General features: G+C 43.4%; 1 protein-coding gene across 24 annotated transcripts in view; it reads right to left on the bottom strand.

Moving 5' to 3' along the window:
• The window catches only part of CCDC91 (coiled-coil domain containing 91), a 344,415-nt gene that overhangs the window by 293,600 nt on the left and 35,966 nt on the right, over positions 1 to 14,849 (bottom strand). For 5 of the 24 annotated variants that reach the window (XM_070049576.1, XM_070049573.1, XM_070049583.1 and 2 more), the window contains exon 2: positions 11,690 to 11,855. The exons of the other annotated variants lie outside the window; for them this stretch is intronic. Coding sequence is in view for 1 of the 5 variants with exons in the window: in XM_070049578.1 (XP_069905679.1) it covers positions 11,690 to 11,728 (39 nt within the window). In the remaining 4 variants the exon portion in view is untranslated. The remainder of the gene's footprint in view (positions 1 to 11,689; positions 11,856 to 14,849) is intronic. 24 annotated transcript variants of the gene reach the window in all.

Raw genomic sequence — 14,849 nt, 5'->3', positions numbered from 1 at the left:
GGACTGTCTTTGGAGGATGAAACACAGCAAAGAATGAGCGTTAATGAGCAAAAAATTTTTCATTGTCACATACCAGGTTGAGAGATCCCATACAGAATGCAGAATGTGTCAAAATAACCCAGTAGTACTATAAATGCATGAGACAACCTCAAGGAAGGGATTAAAGAAGGGGTAGGGTGGATACTGTCTCAGTAACTTTGAAAAGGCACGGTGTAACCAAAAAAAAAAAAAAGAGAGAGAGAGAGAGAAGACTGTAAATAGCACTAGAATCCCATACCAGTCTGACAAAACTACAGATACAGACTAGAAAACAACAGTAGTTGTTGCACAGAAGGCGGGTAATGGTGAGAGTCACATTTCTTACTATTCACAGGGAAGTGTCAGATAAGCAAAGAGCAGAACCTGGAATGACTGCTGCGAAAACAGACAGAAAGGAAAGTTGCAGGAGGTCCAGTTCAATCTGATATGGATACAAATGGCTACAGACAGAACCAGTGAGACACTGCACACATACAGGTTAATATCTGCACATATGTTTCTTTCCTCTGTCATCTGAGAGAGCCTACAGGCAAAGATACTGTGACAGCAGTGAGAATACCATGCACCCAGATCTTGGTTTCTAACACCATTCTCCAAAACACAGAATCAGAAATTCTTGGGAAAATGGCTGATTCTGGGACTTGAGCAGGAAATCACAAAACGAGAAACCTTGGAATTCCACAAAGTACATCAGTGCTAAAAAAACAATCACACACACAAATGACGGGAGGCAGCTGGTCAAAGCTGCAACAATTTGAGCAATATGGAGTAATACTGGATGAGAACCTGAAGAATAAAATAAATAGCTGTGAGTCCATACTGACATAAATAAATAACTGAATAAACAAGCAAAACAGGAAGAGTAGGCATGCCTTTGTAGGAAACTTCCAAATGGTTTATGTACATACATCATCCTCAAGGAGGTGGAGCATAACTCCCCACTCTTTATAGTAGAGAAAGACAGGAGAAAATTAATGGTACAGTCTCAGCCATATGAGCAAGGCTCATACCAACAACGTAAGTCAGGCTGACCGTGTATACGTTCAACACGTCTATGATCTTCTCAAAAATTAATAACCACAGTCCAATCATAAGAACAATAGCAACACATTCCAACTGAGAGAAAATCCACAAAATACCTGACCAGGACTCAGCACCGTCAGAGTCATAAAGAACAAGCAATGTGTAAGCAAAGAGTCACAGCCAAGAGAACTCTAAGGAGACGTGAGGACAAAACGAGACAGCATCAGGGATAGGAATCTGGAAATGCGGACATTGGTTAACAATGAGGTCTCAAAGGTGACTGTGACAAATGTATCACATTGATGGCAGATGCTAAAAAGAGGAGACACTAGGCATGGTATATATGGGAATCTATAGCGATTCTAAGAGAAAAGCTTATTTAAAACCAGAATTTAATGAGTACTTTTTTTTTTTATTTGACAGAGTTAGACAGTCAAAGAGAGAGAAAGAGAAAGGTCTTCCTTCCGTTGGTTCAGCCCCTAAATGGCCACCACAGCCAGAGTTAAGCCAATCCGAAGCCAGGAGCCAGGTGTTTCCTCCTTGCCTCCCATGCGGGTGCTAGGGCCCAAGCAACTGGGCCATCCTCCACTGCCTTACCAGGCCACAGCAGAGAGCTGGACTGAAGAGGAGCAACCGTGACTAGAATCCAGTGCCCATATGGGATGCTGGCATCTCAGGCGGAGGATTAACCAAGTGAGCCACGGCACCATGCTATTTTCTTAAACACTCTTTTTTTTTTTTTTTTTTTTTTTTTTTTTTTTGACAGGCAGAGTGGACAGTGAGAGAGAGAGACAGAGAGAAAGGTCTTCCTTTGCCGTTGGTTCACCCTCCAATGGCCACCGCGGCCAGCGCGCTGCGGCCAGCGCAACACGCTGATCTGATGGCAGGAGCCAGGTACTTACCCTGGTCTCCCATGGGGTGCAGGGCCCAAGTACTCGGGCCATCCTCCACTGCACTCCCTGGCCACAGTAGAGAGCTGGCCTGGAAGAGGGGCAACTGGGACAGAATCCGGCACCCCGACCGGGACTAGAACCTGATGTGCCGGCGCCGCAAGGCGGAGGATTAGCCTAGTGAGCCATGGCACCGGCCAAAACACACATCTTAATACCTGCAATGTCAGTTATGGAAGGACCTTACCTGTGTTATAGGATCTTACCTGCTCCTCAATGCCAAAGCTGGGAAGGAAGGTGGGAGGGAGGACAGACAGGCAGAAAGGTCAATCGAAAAACATAACTTTTTAGAAAGCTAAAGCCGGCCTTCATGAAAATCACACACCTATCTTAAGTAACAAACATCTGCACTACGAATGAAGGAATTTAGAGCTAGGTGGTCGCTGAAAACCTCCATTTTACTAAGCTCCATAAGCAAGTCAGTGACCCAGGGCTGCTCCTGTTCTTTCAAAAATCCCATCTAAACTCATCAAAAGGTGTATGACTGGGAATAGCACTATGGTGCAACAGGTTAGGGTGCTGCCTGCATGATGACCCCACATCATGGCACTGGTTTCAAGATCTGGCTGCTCTGCTTGGATCCAGCTCCCTGCTAAAGCACCAGGCAAAACAGCAGGACACCCTGTCAGTGCATGGGAGACCCAGAGTTCCAGCCTGGCCCACAAGACCACTGCAGCTATGTGGGGAGTGAGCTAGCAGATGGAAGACAGCCACTGCTCGCTCACTTGCTCTCACTCTCTGCCTTTCAGATAAGTACATAAGCAAATGTTTAAAAATAAATAAGTTAAAGATATATAAGCAAACACAGCCTACTAGTCATGTCTTACAGCATGTACTCCTTGCAGAACTTTTCATAACTTTTATTTTCCTTCCTTACTCTCTCCTTTAGCCAAAAAGCAATCACCACTATCAGGGCTGACTTCTTTGAAACACTGCATTCCAAGCATACTGTTTCCTTTAGAACTGATATGACAGTCACATCATTGTCACTGATGGACTATCCAGCTCCCACGAAAACACTCCATCTCTCAACCCTGACATGATGTGCTCCATGTAACCCAACACAGTGCTTTCTCAAGGAATATCCTTGAGCCAGAGAAACAGTCGTCTGGCTTGTCCTTAGTATTCAACACTGAAAGCACTTAAAAGTGAGATGATGCAAGCATACTCAAGGGCTTATAAATAAATGAACTGAAAAAAAATTAACTGAATTCATAATTTTCAGGCTTTTTTATTCCAAATATTCTCATACTTTCTTGGTGTTGTTGTTTGCTTTCTTACAGCCTAAACAATGGACTCAGACAAACAGGGAGAAATCTAGACAGAAAAATAACGTGACAGGGCTGGTGCTGTGGCATAGTGGATAAAGCTGCCGCCTGCACTACCAGTACCCCATATGGGCACCAGTTCAAATCCCAGCTGCTCCACTTCCAATCCAGCTCCCTGCTATGGCCTGAGAAAGCAGTAGAAGATGGTCCAAGAAGAAGTTCCTGGCTCTAGGCTTCAGATCAGCACAGGTCTGGCCATTGTGGCCAACTGGGGAGTGAACCAGCAGATGGAGAATAAATCAGAGAAAGAGCTAGATAGATATCAATGAGACTAACTCCTACTGGTCCCCTGAATGGGACCTTTGGCACTCAAACTGAAAAGCCAGATCAGAATAAACCGTGACAGCAGAGACAAACTAGCACATGGCCCAGTCAATGAGGCCTTCACAAACTGAAAGAAAGCAAGTGAGAAATGCCAAGGATTTTTTTCTTGAAAAGATGTGTGCTAGGGACAATGCTCAGTACAGAATGACCATTCTCGCTGCACTTGACTTCTAAGTCTGCCTTCTAACATGGTACCTAACAAAGAGAACAACTCAGCAAACTAACTATTAAATTCTGATAACCAACACATGTCATGGCTAATTTTAGATGTCAACTTGACAGCATCAGGGACACCTGGAAACCTGGTAAAGCATATCTTGGGGATATCCACAGGGCATTTCTGGAAAAGATTGGCAGAGGAATCTGAGTGGAACCGGGAGGAGGGAAGGACCTGCCCTCAATGTGGGTGGGCTCCACACAATCGCTGGGGTCCAGGCAGTGGAGCAAAATCAGAAAATGAGCTGGTCTCTCTCTGAGCTGCTGTAGACTTCATCCTGTTGCATTTGACATTGCAGCTCCAGGCTCAGCAGACTTTAGCCTCCAGCACTTACACCAGTAGCACCCAGAGTTCTCAGACTTTCAGCCCAAGTTCACCGTCAGCTTCTCTGGTTCTTGAGGCGTGTGGATCTGGGCTGGGCTATGCTCATAGCATCCAGATCTCTCAGCACCATGATATATACATATGAGCCAATTCTCCTGAAGTTCTCATATTTCTATATCCACACGCTATTGGTTTTGTCTAAGGAACCCTAATTTAAAATAATAATAATAATAATAATAATGACCGATTTGGGGGAAAAAACAGACCCTAGTCTTGGAGCCGAGGTTATGAGTTGAGCCACTGCCTGCAATGCCAGCAACCCATATGTGCAGCTGTTCCACTTCTGATCCAGCTCTGTCCTCATGTGCCTGGGAAAGCAGCGTAGGAGTACCCAAGAGCCTGGGCCCCTGACACCCTCGCAGAAGACACAGATGGAGTTCCAGGCTCCTGGCTTCAGCCTGGCACCATCCTGGCCATTGTGGCCATCTGGGGTGTGAACCAGCAGATGGAAGAGCTCTATCTCTTTCCCTCGCTGTCTCTCTGCCTTCCTAATAAATAAAATAAATGCTTTAAAAAAATAAATAAAGACCTGAATGGCCAGAGGCTCATCTGAAAGGCTGATACTTGAGCCACGACACAAAGAACAAGGAGGCACCAACAGTACGAAAAGTTGGAAAGGTCACCTGTCAGCAAGTTCAGGTCCCGGGAAGAAAGCAGCAAACCGCTGACATCTGGCTCCTTCCTACTCCATGGTTAACTCTCCAGCGAGGAGAAACAGACTCATAAACAGTAGTTTCCTGAGGTTTAACACACTACCAAAAACTCATGTCTGTGAACAACTTAAGTTTTCTTTCTCATGGAGTATATAAGTCCAAGCTGGACTGAGATCACAGCCAGAGGCTCCACAGGCTGTCGGGGAGAAGCCGCCCCGCACCCTCCCAGCCTCTGGAGGCTGATGGCGTCCTCTGGTTTGTAGCCACGTTGCTGTCATCTTCAAGCCTCCTCCTGCTCTGTCTGCACATCTCTTCCTCTGTATGTCAGGGCATCCCTGTGCTTCTCTCTCACACAGACACCAGCGACAGCAGTTAGGACCTACCCTGACACTCCAGGGCCATTGCTCCATCTCCAGACTCCTAACTGCCTTCCACATTCAAACCCTTTTCCAAAAGGCAGCTCTGACAGATCCCAGGGACTCAGGCCCTACACCTCTGCATGATATTTTCTGTCTACAACATCTTAGTGGTAAAAACAAACTTCATATATTTATATATATAGATATACACATAGAACTGAGTGGAAGAGATTAACATAACTATTAGTGACATAACTGGAACAGTGTGAAAATAATTCAATGACTCAGAATATGAGATATAAAACAAATTTTATTAGTTTTCAATTTCCGTTAATATCCAATACTATAGTCATATATATTTCTGTGAATATTTCTGCTTTTCTACAAAAGCAGTCTCGAAAAATCACGCATACTGTATTCAAATCAAAGAAACAAAAGGAAGTCATAGAAAAATAATCATCTTTGTAAAGGAGGCAGAGTTGCAAACAATTTTCTATTTAAATCTCTTACTATTATTATTACTATAGTGTTTCAGTTTTACTTATGTGAAAGTGAGAAGTACATTTAAGTAGTGAAAAACACTTAAGCTCAAAAACAGTACACATATTAAACATCTATATTATGAATGGAAGTATATTTTTCAACAAACTTTGGAGAAACCATTCTTTAATGAAAATAAGCCCTAATGTGTACCCATAAATCAAGTTTTCACATTTCATGTGGTCATAAATTGTGGCTCACCTGTATTTCCCCACTTTTAAAGATAGCCCAGCAAGGCGCCAGCTTTGTGGCACAGTGGGTTAAGCCACCATCTGCAGTGCCGGCATCCCAAATGGGCAATGGTTTGAGTTCTGGCTGCTCTACTTCCTGTCCAGCTCCCTACCAATGCACCTGAGAAAGCAGCAGAAGATGGCCCAGGTTTTTGGGCCCCTAAATCCATGTGGAAGACCTCAATGAAAGTCCAGGATCCTGGCTTGAGGTTGGCCCAGATTTGATTGTTGTGGCCATTTGTGTGGGGAACCAGTGGAGGCAGATATCTCTCTGTAATCCTGACGTATAAATAAATACACACATCTTTTAAAAAAATATTCCAGTAACTGACTCTACAGGATCTCAGCCATAATTTAACTATTAATTATCAACTTTTATATACATTGTTTTGGATACACAAGTCTCAAAATATTTGACTTCAAATTAAGAAATGATATTTTATCATAAAAGTCACATAAAATAATCTATTAGAATAAACTAATTCAAGCCTAAGAAAACTGGATGGGAGACAGAAAAGCATAGCACAATACAGCAGTGATGTGAAGTTATAAATGCCGTTCAGAAAACCTGCATGTATGTGACACCATACAAAATCAAACAGAAATGCCCTTTCTCAGAAAATGGCCTCCACACATCACACAGACCATTAGAAAGGAACAACGCTAAAATCACAGAAACTGTGGCCCTGTCTCTGGGAATTATTGGACAGAATAACAGACACGAGAAGCTCCATGAGTTATCTGCAATGGTGATGTCTCACAAGTCCCTAGGAACAACCGTACTTCACCCAAAGACAAGTTCCACTTAAAATCACAGTGGAATTAGCAGTGAAAAGTAAATTCTCTTGACCACCTTGGGAAAAGAGGTTCCAGAACCAATCACTCACAAGGAAGGAAAGAGCACTTCTACTCACAATGCATCAGAATGATTCAAGGAGCGGGTCTCGTGGTGCAGCAGGTTAAGCTGCAATTTGGGGTGCCTACGTCCCATATCAGAGTGCCTGGTCCAAGTTCCAGCTATGCCACTAGCAATCCAGCTTCCCGCCAAAGCACCTGGGAAGCAGCAGGTGATGACCCAGGTACTTGGGTTCCTGTCATTTGCATCAGAGAACCAGATGGAGTTCCTGTTTCCTGGCTTCAGCCTGGCCCAGCCTCAGCTGCAGGCATTGGTGGTCCAAATAAAAATAACTCAAATAAAAATGAATATAAACAGGATTTTTTTTCAAATGATACTTCTTGATATACTCATGTCCCATATTTAGACTGTCTGGATTCAAGTCCTGGCTCAACATCCAATTCCAACTTCCTACTAAACTGTACTCCAGGAAGGCATGCCTCGAACACCTGGGTCCCTACCATCCACATGGGAGACCTGAACTGAGTTTCCACCTCATGACTGCAGCCTGGCCCTGCCCCAGCTATTGTGGGCATTTGAGGAGTAAATCAAAGGATAGAAGACTGATCGATCTCTCTCGCTCTTTGTCTCCACCTTTCAATTAAATGAATCTTCTTTTAAAAATATTTCAATAAGATCATTAATTACATCAAATAAAATAGATAAATCAAACTTCCTTAAGCTATGTAATCCCAGCACCTAACAAGGCATAACAAAAATTCAATACATGTGGATTGATCTTAAGAAAGTCACATTTGTTTCCAACAGCAAGGTACAGCAAAACCTAGCAAAGAAATCCCTCATTGCTTCTGCAGTTGTCAGAAACCCCACAGTAAACTGTATCTTCAGAAAATGTGACTGAGAAGCTCTGATGATGTTCTTTATCACTATAGATAATGGAAGATACCACCTTTAAAATCAAAGGCAAGGGCAGGTGTTGTGGCACAGTGAGAGTAGCAACACTGGTGTCCCATACTGGAGTGCTCGTTTAAGTCCTGACTGCCCCATCTGCGACCCTGCTCCTTGCTAATGCATCTGGAAAGCAGTCATGACTCCTGGCTTTGGCCTGCCTCACTACTGGCTCTTGTGGTCAGTTGGCAAGTGACCTGAAGATCACTGCCTGACTCCCACTCTCTCTCTCTCTCTCACACTCTCTCTCTCTCTCTTTTCACTGTCTCTGCCTTTCAAATAAATAAAGCTTTGGAAAAAAGTAAATTTTACTATCTTATATACAAAAATAAGTATCAATGAAGAAGAGAGTTACTTTACAAATGTCAAAATCAGTTTACAATGTTGCCTTCTTAACCGGGAACCTGGTATCCTTAGTTACTTAATGAAAACTTCTCTGGACCAAAATGTTTCCAGGACACCAGCAGATTAAAACTCAAGATTTATCTGCAAACATTACTGAGTTTAGTTTTTCTCCTTTCTTTGTTTTTTTTTTTTATTTTTTATTTTTAATACTATGAGGTATTGTAACCTAAAGGTGCAAACAGGAGCTGGATTAAATGAAGAGGAACTTTACAGTAGTCCTAATTATAATGAACTTGCAGCCAGCATTCTGGTTTTTCTTGGTTTGCTCTCTCCAGATGTTTCATCCTCATTTAAGATTTGCATCAGCTAAATATAGACCTATGTGTTCTTCCACTGACTTTAGTATTGACATGAACAAGAAATATACTCAAGCATTTTAAAGAGAAATGTCATTAGCTGCACGTATCACGGGAACCTCTGCCTGGTTAGAAATGGCCTCAGACTCTGGCCTGCCTGCCTTGCAGAGGCAGAGTCTACCTCCTCCCCTTGAATGTGGGTGGCCTTGTGACTGCCTTCACGGAAAGGATACAGCAAAAATGTGCCATTGGCTGGGCCCTGACCTTAACAAACGTGCAGTTTCTTTTCCCATCTTGTGGAACACTTGCTGTTGTACTAGCTACCATCCCAAAGGAGCCCAAACTAGCTATGCAGAGACCTGCTGAAGAGAGACGCATCTTATCAGTCCTGCACTGCACCAGTTATCCCAGCCTCCTTCAGACATCTCCAGCCCTCAGCCACCCTCTGACTGGCACAGTGTGTTGTCTACAGCAATAATCTACACCAGAAAATATAAGTTCACATTATAGCAAGAACAAACTATGCACAATCATTCAGAGAGCTGAACGGTAGCTGTAACATACAGATATTGAAATTTAAGAAAAATCAAATTATCAGTTTACTACCTCCACCAGAATTTCTTCTCACTGTCCTCAGTGTGATTGATGTATGAAATCATCCTGAGACAAGACAAGCCCCCACCACCTTCGATTCTCAGAGTCAAGGACAGCATCTCATTATCAGCATGAGACCCCACACATGTGCTCCCATCAGCTGAACTGTGTACTACTTTTATTCACAGATATCTTTACCTCAGTTCCATCTATTACTATAATTATAACATTTCATTAGATATCTTTTTAAATTTCTAAGACCAAAGTGAAATTAACTGTTTCCTTGAAAAGCTAAACGTTTGCCGGTGCCGCTGCTCAATAGGCTAATCCTCCGCCTTGCAGCGCCGGCACACCAGGTTTTAGTCCCGGTCGGGGCGCCGGATTCTGTCCCAGTTGCTCCTCTTCCAGGCCAGCTCTCTGCTGTGGCCCAGGAGTGCAGTGGAGGATGGCCCAAGTGCTTGGGTCCTGCACCCGCATGGGAGACCAGGAGAGGCATCTGGCTCCTGTCTTTGGATCAGCGCGGTGCACAGGCCGCAGCGCGCCAGCCGCGTTGGCCATTGGAGGGTGAACCAACGGCAAAGGAAGACCTGTCTCTCTCTCTCTCTCTCTCACTGTCCACTCTGCCTGTCCCAAAAAAAAAAAAAAAAAAAAAAAAAAGAATGGGAATAGGAGAGGGAGAAAGAAAAAGGGTGGGAGTGTGGATGAGAGGGCAGGTAGGATGGAAAGAATCACTACATTCCTAAAGTTGTATTTATGAAATGCATGAAGTTTGTATACATTAATAAAAGGTTTCTAGGTAGTATATATATTTTTCAGAATCCAAACAAAAAAGAAAGGTAAATGACACATTGATCACAGCACAAGGACATGCTAACATTTCTGAATGTTCAGTTACGACAGTTTCAAAGGTGAATAAAACATCACAACTCTTGACTACTTAAACTGAAATAATAAGATATCTGGAATCACTATCAGACTTAGCTTCAGCCCTGTTTTTCCATCTGTCTTGTCTAACTCAAGTCAAACTAATTTACCTCAACAAACTGATCATATATATTCTATATATGTTATCACATGAGTAACTAAGTATAATACGCTACAAAGATGAATTTTTACAAACCCACTATCATTAAGACATTTACAACCCAGTCGATGGCATTATACAAGGAGAAGACAGTTACAAGACAGGACTTTATGGTACCAGCAACATTCACCTTGAAGCCCTGTGCAACTCTGACTGCAATTCACTGTAAAAGTGAACATTTCTGCAAAGTAAAGCAACATGACCAGACATGACTTACACTTTAGTCTTAGGCCACACTCTTCTCTTTTGATGACTACAGCAGGAAAGATTCATAAATATAGCTGTATTTCTAGATTTCCAAGAATTTTTAAATTCAAGTGCAAAGGGTATCCCTTAGTCTTACAAAGAAGAGATAGACCATCTACGATTACAACCTATCAATAGGTGGGGTAAAGAAGCCACTGTATTTCTTTCCTTTTTTTTTTTTTTAATTTATTTGACAGGTAGAGCTACAGACAGTGAGAGAGAGAAAAACAGAGAGAAAGGTCTTCCTTCTGTTGGTTCACTCTCCAAATGGCCGCTACGGCTGGCGCTGCGCCGACCAGAAGCAAAGAGCCATGCAGGTATAGGGGCCCAAGCACTTGGGCCATCCCCCACTGCCCTCCTGGGCCACAGCAGAAAGCTGGACTGGAAGAGGAGCAACCAGGACTAGAACCTGGCACCCATAGGGATGCCAGCGCAGGCGGAGGATTAACCAAGTGAGCCACGGTGCCTGCCCCGAAGCCACTGTATTTCTAAGAAATAATATTCATTAATGTACCTGGCAGTCCACAGAAAATCACAGATTTCAAGCCTTTCTAGAGTGAATTTTCCTGCTTTAAAAACTGAAACTTCAAAATTAGAATTATGGAGTGACAGAAAACATCAGAATCTGCATTCTACTTACACAAAACCATATGTATGTTTGATGCCAAGTTCCTAATTTACAGTTGGGAAAATCACCACTGAAGATAACTGAGCCTGGATCAGATTCACTTAACATAAAACCAGATGTAGACCTCAAAGTACACGTGACATCTCCAGCCACCCGAATAAATAAGAACAATGCAAGGTGAGAGACAATAGATTCACCTAGCCCTTTCTAGTTTAGGCAATCACCCAACCTCAGCTAAACAAAACAAAACATGTCTCTGGCCATGTTACACAGTCCTTGGGAGAGGAAACTAACTCAAACTGGCTCAACCACAGGCCATGTCTAAGATATTTCCCCTTTTGTCTCTGGTCACAAAACTGCTCTCACCTACTAAGCTCAGTCCCAATTCAGAAATCCTGCCTGAGCATCTGGAACGTTCTCCCTCCTGACACTTAACATATCTGGTTCTTTCTCGTGACTCCAATCTCAGCTTTCACATCCTCTCCAGACAACGGTTTTTCTAAAGTAGTCACCTCCTATAACATTGCTCTATTCTGATTCTCTACATAGAACATCTTCCATAGCCCACTCCTTTTAAATACTCACTGCTACATCTCCAACTCCTGAAATAGTGCCTGACTTCATGAAATCAGATTGTCTCCATGGATAAATTGCTGAATAAATGAATGTAAACTATGAAGAAGGAAGCCGAAAGCCAGAAGCATCCATGGTTCAGCCATGCAGAAGAAGCCAGTCCAAGGAAGTGAAGACACTACAGAAAGAGACAAAGGAAAGACAAAGTAGATCTCCAGACATTTCTGTCTTTTCAGTCAGCCCTAAAACCCACTGCAACCCATCCAGATGATAATGTGATGATACAACCCAGGTGGCCTGAGAAGGGTGCTGCAGAAGATAATGCACCAGAATGTGGGGAGCAAACACTGCAGTAAGCAAAACAGGAAACATTTACTTTGAGCTATCCTTTGGAAAGTGCTACATTTGTATCTGTGTCATAATGTACACATTATGACAGTCACATACGCACACAATGCAGACTGCACAGATAGGTAAGGGCACCGTTACTGGGGATGCATTCTCAACACTGGACTCCTCATCAAGAGAATGATCAGGAGTAGCAGAAAACATGACAGGGTAATAAACAAATTCGTTTCTCCTAAGCTAGCAGCTTTCACATTTCTTTACTTTTCCAACTAAGACTTCTGAAATGTGCTTAACCTGTTATGTGGTACTCAAGTATTTCTAAGATGCTGACCACAGACATCAGCTCCTTTTTTAAAAAAATATTTATTTACTTATTTGGAAGGCAGTTACAGACAGACAGAGACAGAGACAGAGGCAGAGGCAGAGAGAGAGAGAGAGAGTGAGTGAGTCTCCCATCCACTGGTTCACTCCCCAAATGGCCACAATGGCCGGAGCTAAGCTGATCCTAAGCCAGGAGCCAGGAGCTTCTTCCAGGTCCCCCACGTGGGTGCAAGGGCCGAAAGATTCAGGCCATCCTCTAGTGTTTTTCCAGGTGCATTAGCAGAAAGCTGGATCAGAAGTGGAGCAGCGGGGCCGACGCTGTGGCTCACTTGGTTAATCCTCCACCTGCAGCGCCAGCATCCCATATGGGCGCTGGGTTCTAGTCCCAGTTGCTCCTCTTCCAGTCCAGCTCTCTGCTGTGGCCCGGGAAGGCAGTGGAGGATGGCCCAAGTGCTTGGGCCCCTGCACCCACATGGGAAACCGGGAGAAGGCTCCTGGCTCCTGGCTTCAGATCGCCATAGCTTCAGCCACAGCGGCCATTTGGGGGGTGAACCAACAGAAGGAAGACCTTTCTTTCTGTCTCTCTCACTGTCTAACTCTATCTGTCAAAAAAAAAAAAAAAAAAAAGAAAAAAAAGAAATGGAGCAGCTGGGTCTCAAACTGACACCCATATGGGATGCCAGCCATGCAGGAAGCAGCTCTACCTGCTACAACACAGTGCTGGCCCACACTAGCTCTTGATTTCTTCAAAGAAAGATAAGATAAAATGAGGCATAAAGTCTGCATAAAAATAATTTCTAAATGTACACTTATCCTAAAATATTCACTATCTCTCCAACCATAAATTTCTCACCACTGGACAGGTTCAAGTAGAAGTCTGACAACTAATAGCAAACACTCAGCTACAACTTCTATACTTGAGAGGTAACCTGCATTGTAACATTATGAATGATTATTATGGGCTAGGGATGCAATGACGAACTAAGTTTAGTCCTTAATACCCTGGAGATCAGTACAAAGTGGATCCAGGGTTTGATAGAAAGATGGACTTGCAAACATATATGCAGTACACATACTATGTCCATATACAAAACACAGTGACAACTGAGAAAGACAGGGTATTACCCTGTGTTGAGTTGAACATTGAGAAAGAACTTAAAGCTAATATTCCTGCTATACCAGAAACATAAGGGCATTCCTGGCAGAGGAACTACCTGAAGGAACAGGAATGTAAAGCATGGAACACAACAAATTCAAAACTCTAGGGAATCAGGTGAAAGCCTATGGTGGGGTATATAGCCAAAACTGAACTGTTATGTAGATGTCCACTGATAAATGTCCATCCTAAAGAGTTGAGGAAGAGCAACACAGATGACAGTACACTACCCTGAACTACCGGACACATACCTAACTCTTCAGATCCCCTTCAATCCTCGGATGATTCCCACCATCACCTGCTCTTTCTCAAAAAGAAAACTTGGGCCAACAGAAACCAAGGAATCTGCCTAAAAGCATTATTAAATTGGTGGCGAAGAGAGAACGCATTGTAGGATTTCAAGAAGCAACAGAGATAAGGAGTCTTCCGAGTAAGTGACGGGTATGCTGGAGAAATGGCCATGAGGTGGCCAATGTGGGTGACACTGTGGAGGTGGAGCGGGATAGCGCTGGGAAATCCAACGCAGCAAATACAAATCAGGGGTACAGAGAACGCAGGAAAGGACAACGAAGGGACTCCACTGGCTTCTAGCTCAGCAACCACGCAGGTAAAGCACTACCCACTGAAATGGGTATAATGCTTAAGCATTCTACACAGCTAGAGTTCAGGGTTTCAATTAAAGACAGACCAAGGAGCAAAGGCCTAAAAGGAAGACTAGAAAGAAGCAGAGAACAAGAGAGAAATGGAAAGAATTGCTAACATAAACACATCAGGAATTCATCAATATAAATCAGCAATTAAGAGACTAGATTGGGCAAAGAAGAAAATAAATATTCGTGATTCTATACTGATAGAAACATCTGCGTGACAAATAAATGGGGACGGATGTTTGGTGTAGCAGTTAAGCTGCCAATGAGTATGCCTACATCTCCTATACAAGCACCTGAGCTCAAGACTTGGTTGCACTCCCAACTGCAGCTTCCCGCTAATGAACATCCTGGAAGGCGGCAGGTGACGGCTCACATACATGGGTGCCAGACACGCCCACGGAAGACCGAGACTAAGTTCTCAGCTCCTGGCTTTGGCCTGGTGAGCCCCAGCCATTGCAGGCATTTGGAGAATGAACCCATGGATAAATTTCTCTCTCTCCACTTCTACCTCCCAAATAAAATAAATGAAAATTACATAAATAAATAAAAATGAACAGACACATTTTCCACACAGAGTAATTCCAAATAAATTGTGTGGCTACTTCATCCTCAAGCAGGTTGAAATTAATTCCACACTCATGAAGTGTGGTCCCCACACAGTAACTTCCTTCCCCAAAGCACAATATAGAAATGGGTG

This window comes from Oryctolagus cuniculus, chromosome 9 (assembly GCF_964237555.1).
Source record: "Oryctolagus cuniculus chromosome 9, mOryCun1.1, whole genome shotgun sequence".
Taxonomy (NCBI): domain Eukaryota; kingdom Metazoa; phylum Chordata; class Mammalia; order Lagomorpha; family Leporidae; genus Oryctolagus; species Oryctolagus cuniculus.
The sequence above is the reverse complement of the archived record's forward strand: the minus strand, read 5'-3'. Positions and strand labels throughout refer to the sequence as shown.